This window comes from Echinops telfairi, unplaced genomic scaffold (genome assembly GCF_000313985.2).
Source record: "Echinops telfairi isolate 266 unplaced genomic scaffold, ASM31398v2 ScPeMD7_70;HRSCAF=299, whole genome shotgun sequence".
NCBI classification, from domain to species: Eukaryota; Metazoa; Chordata; class Mammalia; order Afrosoricida; family Tenrecidae; genus Echinops; species Echinops telfairi.
Window position 1 is genome coordinate 38852053 of NW_022103968.1, and position 6126 is coordinate 38858178.

General features: G+C 42.3%; 1 protein-coding gene across 1 annotated transcript in view; it reads right to left on the bottom strand.

Moving 5' to 3' along the window:
• Positions 1-3230: 3230 nt before the first annotated feature.
• The window catches only part of LOC101638446 (interferon-induced protein with tetratricopeptide repeats 5), a 3300-nt gene continuing 404 nt past the window's right edge, over positions 3231-6126 (bottom strand). Inside the window, 1 exon segment of the mRNA XM_004701351.2 lies at positions 3231-4749. Coding sequence (XP_004701408.1) covers positions 3306-4749 — 1444 coding nt within the window. The 3' untranslated portion in view covers positions 3231-3305.

Here is a 6126-nt window from a genome sequence, read left to right on the forward strand (position 1 = left end):
GCCCTAAAACCTCACTGTGTGTATTCAAGTTAAACTCTGAGCATAAGTCAGCAGCAAATTATGCCAGTTTGGAGAAAATTCTAATTGTCCATCATGCTGAGGTCACTTGACTATGTCTTATATGGGCAGGTTGCAAGACCAGGGTATGTTGAACATCATCTCGCGATAGAAGATGACTTATTTTTGAATGTTTTCAGGCATGTGAAGTAGACATTTGGTTTGGACCCACAAGACTTCTAATAACAGTCCTTGATGTGTATGTGTGTCTGACCCTCCTACTCTTTTGAATCCTGAATTCATCAGAAACTAGTGCTACTGTTAAATTAATCTATTCTTACATTTCCATTTCTGCTTAGGTCCGTTTGAGCTAGTTTTCTGCCACTGGCAATAAAAAATTCTGATACAGGATGTCAATTCTAAAAGGATGGGATGTTTGAGGTCTCTCAAGATAGACCTTGGATTAAAACGCAGAGTGCACTGGTCAAAAATCTGTTAAACTGAAAGAAAAATGTTCTAATAAGGACTACCTGAAGATGAAAATATCTATTTAGAAGGTACTTAACTAAAGCTTAAAATAATTAAAATTAAAGCTAAACCATCTCCTGATGGTTAAGAATGGTGACCTTTAAGGTCTTTTATTTTTTTAATTAAATACTTTCATTGGGGGCTCTTACATCTCATCACAATCCATACATTCATCCAGTGTGTCAAGCACATTTGTACATATGCTGCCATCATCATTTTCAAAGCATTCTCTTCCCACTTGATCCTCTGATATCAGCTCCCATTTTTCCCCCTCCCTTCCCTGCCGGCCCTCCCTCACAAACCCTCAGTAAGTTATAGATTATTATTTTCATATCTTACCTTGTCCTCTGTCACCCTTCACCCACTTTTCTGTTGTTCATCCCCCTGGGAGGGGGTTATAGACTGATCCTTGTGATAGATCCACTTTCTCCTCCCATCCTCCCCTAATCTTCCTGGTATCTCTACTCTCATTATTGGCCCTGAGGGGTTTATCTATCCTGGATTCCCTGTGTTGCAGGCTCTTATCTGTTGCAGTGTGCATGCTCTGGTCTAATCTGATCTGTAAGGTAGAATTGAGGTCATGTTAGTGGGTGAAGGAAGCACCATATGAACTAGAGGAAAGTTGTGTGTTTCATCAGTTCTATACTGCACCCGACTGGCTCATCTCTTCCCTGTGACCCTTTTGTGAGGAGATGTCCAAATGTTTACAGATGGGCATGGTATTTCAGTCCCCCAGATCTATCTCTAAGTATTCCTTCTGCATTTTATGAGAGCAAGCCCCACTATTGGCAAAATTTTAAGTTATTATAGACAACATATTCATTTTAGTTTAATATGTGATAGTTGTATTCTTCATGGGCTGAGCCTATATACTTTTTAGCATGTTTTAATATATATTGAAATCCAAAGTCACTTAATAGGTCTTGATGCCTAATATTATTTTAAATATACAGACTTCATAGTTATATCTTTGGCATGGTTGCATGGGTAACTGTATTTGATTACATGCGAAGTCCCTAGTCAGGAGTATAATCTGAATTATAACATTATATTCAGTGGGGGCTGGGGGATGATCTGCTTTGCAGGAAATATCCTAAAATATTTGCTAAAAGTGACACAGACTTCTTCTGAGAGGTCGACTTCAGTCCCGAAATTTTTAAATTCTTGAATAAAGATTATTATCTTTCCTGTTCTTCCTTTTAAATCAACAAATGAAATATGCACAGTATCCAAAAGCAACAAGAGCTTGAATAAAATTAGAACGCTTTAAAAATGTAATTTATGAGATATACTGTAGTATATGTGGGTATATGCATAGCAAAAAGATCTGGAAGTATACAAATTGAATTGTTATCAGCTTATCTTGGGGATATAGGGAAAGAGGGGCCGTACTTTTAAGTTCATATGTTTCTGTGTTGTCTGAAATGTTACAATAAGAATTCATTCCTTTTACCAAAAGTAAATTTAGAAACAAAACAACACACACACACACCGTAATTCTCAGAGCTCCATTTCAGGTGGGAAGAATTTAGATCACAAGGCAAACTTTTCCATTAATACCATGGTGGTAAAGATCATGATATGGTCTACAATGAAAGGAACAATAGTATAGAAGCCGCACATAATATCCCAATATAAAAAGTCCCTTCACATATCAGCAGTCAAGCAGCAACCCCTCAAGGTAGATATTGAAGCTAAAAGATAGGTGTAATTATTCCCAGGGGACACAGCAGAAAATGCCATTCCGAAAACATTAGCCAAAAGAAAAAGCTCCCACAAAGGCCCTACAACAATTCAGGGAAGGTCGGAAATGGTCGCGCTTGCCAGTTCAGACCGAAAACAATTACACGGAAGCTTTGGTAGTCTAGGGAGGTAGGCTAAGAGGAGCTCCTTCACCCACTTATCAGTTTCCCAATTTCCTAACTGGTCTGCTTTCAAGGGCAACATTTTTAACATAAAGATATTACAATTTTAATTGGAAGGGATATTAGTTTAGGCTTATTCTCATTTAAAAACCAGAGATATTTGAAACTAATTATTTTCCATGATTCCTTTTGTTCCTCATTACTGTTTCTAGATACTTGTGGACACTTTAGAGATATTTCTAATTTCCTATGAATCGCTGAGATTCTGTAGATATTTAAAGTGTGAGGAAGCCTTTTTCCTACTGCTCTTACTTTTTTTTGTTGCTTTTATTGAAGTCTTATCAGAGACAACCAATTCTTTATTATTATAAACTTTCTTTCCCAATGAAGAAAATTCTGTAGATGGTTAACAGGTGATGGCTAAATAAATATCCTGATCAAAGTTAGAACATCTGTAAGTGAAAGGTTTTATCTTTTCCAACCAATGATTAAGAACTAGTAATTTTGTTTTTCGAAAAGGCTGTTCCTGAACTAGATGTCAAAAGCTTCTATAGGATCATAATTACTGCATGAGTAAATATAATGTGGGAAATTTGATAAAAATTAATCAGAAAATTCATATAACTAGGAAAGATGGAGTATATAGTCCTAACAACCACATCATTTTTCAGTTATAATAGATGGAATGTCACCATCGCTGAATGAAGGACGATATATTGATAATCAAAGAAAGAAAAGAATCAACATTCATCCGAATGTAGATGAAGCATTTAGCACAATGCCTGATACACAATACCAACTCATGAAATAGGAGGTCTGTGATGAACAGTGGATGAAAACAATAAGCCTGCAAAAATAGAAACCGCCCAATGGGATATGGGTAGGGCTTTGGAACCAGTTTCCCAGAGAAGGCATCTAAATGGAAAGGCGAAGCTCACAGAGCGCAGTGAGGAATTCCTCGTTGTCGGGGTCCATCTGCTGAGCCCTCTCGTAGTACTCGGCAGCTCGCCTCTTCTCCCCGTCCAGCTTACAGACGAACCCCAGGGCACTTAAACTCTGCACGTCGAAGGCATCGTGACCAAGTCTCTTGGAAGCTAATTTCTTCACGGCACTTGTCAGTTTGGGGCGCAGGGACGATCTTTCTTTGACCTTTAAGGCTTCTACGTAATGAAGAATGGCAGTCTTTTCCGACCTGCGGTGGAATTCCTGGAAGCGGCCGTAGTGGTAATGGATCTGATGTTTGTGATCGTCAGTAATGTTCTCCAGCAGAAGGGCTTTCTGGAAAACGTCTTCAGCTCGTCTATACTGGCCTCCCTCGGCGTACATGTTGGCCAGGTCTGTGTAGGCAAAGGCAAACATGGAGTCGCGTTCCACCGCCGCTCGGAAGTGAAATATAGCACAGGCAATCAGCTCTTCCACTTCTGCCTTCTCCTTTCCCCTGGGCCTGTTGCGCGTGGCCTTCTTGATGTGGATCATCTGGGCCCTGTAGCAGAGCCCCATTTGGTGATGCAGGAAAGACGAGGTGGGGGTCACCTCCAAGGCCTTTTTTAACAGCTCCAGAGCTTTGTCCCAGGAATTTTTCCTGCGGTAGAATTTGGCTGCCTAATGAAGCACGTAAGGCTGGGCTGATATTTGGTCCAGGATTTCTTCAATATACCTTTCTCCTTCAGCCTCTGCATGCACGTCTTGAAGTTTCAAGGCCAGGAAAACCTTAATGTAGGCGTTGTCTGGGTTCAGGGCAACAGCTTTCCTTAAAGGGCCCAGAGAAAAGCTCTTTATAGAACCGTCCCTGTCGGAATCATCTAGCTGGTAGACCGTGATGGCATAGCCGATGTTAAATTCTGGATTGTCAGGTTCTGCTTCCAGAGCCTTCTCAAAAGCTCCTTTCGCCTTTTGGTAATATTTCCCTCCAAATTTCAAGAGCGCTCACCCTTTCTCACAGTTGATCTCAGGGCGGGCCAACGTGTAGTTACAAGGACTGGTCAGTTTCTTACAGACCTTCCCTACCTTGTCTATGTACTTCTGAGCTTCTTCAAGTTGGCCCATGCGGTAATAGACCCACGCATAATTTCCCCAAGTGACTAGACTTCGCACTTCTTCTTCGCCTGAGTGTTCTTGCTGGATTATTTCTTCTGCTTGTTCCAAGCACTTTAGAGCCTCTTTATCTTGGTCTTTTAGGTGTTTCACATAAGCCAATAGGTTATAAAGAGTCAGTTTGGGTTTTGTCGTAAGAAACTCAAGCTGCTGCCCAATTGTATCTTCCACATCACACAGATCGATGTCTTTCTTCAGTAAATTCCAAGTAAAGTGACATTCTAACTCCAACAGGATGGCCTTCAAGGAATTCCTGGGAATTTCACTGTCAAAGATAAAATTCTTTTTAATTTGTGGGGGAAAAAACTAAGGAAACGATCACTTTCAAACCTTAGAAACCATTCTTTGCATAGACACCCGTTTAATCTTGTATTTAATCTGACGGTTAAACCACTGTAACACATGAGTGCCTGTGACTTTAGATTAGAGCTTCCTATGCACCGTTAGGCCTTAGGAACGACTCGCGAAGTTCCTATTGTGGATGGCAAAACCAATTCTGGTAAGTGACAGGGCATTCTGTGGGCACAAATAATCTGCACTCATTTAATAGCCTACACACTGGCCGGTAAGAACCCACCTATCTGGCTGCAATACAAAAGAAAAAGCACAGGCATAAGACCCCCTACGGGGCATTTCTACTCTGCAGTACATGGGTTACCAGGAGTCTGGTGACTCAACAGCTTTGTATTTGGTTTTGTTTTATTTCCTTTTGGCAGTCAGTACACCACAGGGGAATTTAAAGCTTTCTATTGACCAGCTTTGAAGATGAAGAAAAATAAATGGATACCTATTCAGTAATTAATGTAAGTATTTCCCTTCTGTATTATGAGTAGGGAAGGGAAAGAAGACGAGCGAGCGGAGGGTGAAAAATGGGTGGGGGCAGGGTCGTGCATTGGCGGCGACATGGCTTTTGCAGAGGTTGAGAAACAGAACAGAGCAGAGCTCTTTGGCAGAATGACAGCTGTGAGGGACCTCCCTGAGAGAGCCTGTCAATAAAGTGAAAGGGATGAAAACACAACAGGTGGGGACAGACAGGTGACTAAGCGGTGAAGACAATGGATATGGGGGAGCATAGGCCACTCTTTCTGAACCCATTATTCCAATGAACCCATTCACAGTTCCAAGAGACACGCTGACAATTGTTGCTATGTTTGCGCCCATTGTTGCAGCCACGATGGCAATCCATTTTGTGTAGGTCTTGTTCTCTGCCCCTCGACTTTACTAAGCAAGCACGACGTCCTTCTCCCGGGACTGCTTCGCACTGCCATCGAGTCAGTACGTGGTGGGTGGGGTGCTGGTGAGGACTGAGAACAAAAGGGCCGTCGCTGGGTGGGCAGCTCCAGCTCTCATTCTGGGTGACACGTGGGTGGGTCACTAAAGCAGAGATGGGTGCTAGCCCCCAGGCCTATGAGATGCCTTCAGAAAGCGACCTCACCATCGCAAACTAATAAGGAGACCGACCAGGAGTCCTCGGAAAATAGTGGCTTTGGCGAGTCCATAGCCATCTGGACATGGTGCAAAGGAGGCTGGGAGGACGGGGACAATGCCAGTGCGGCTCGTTGGGTAAGAAACCAGAAAGGCAAAATGGCAGGAGCCCGCATGGGTGACGCCCCGCGGGCCGAGGGAAAGGCAGTGGCAGCCC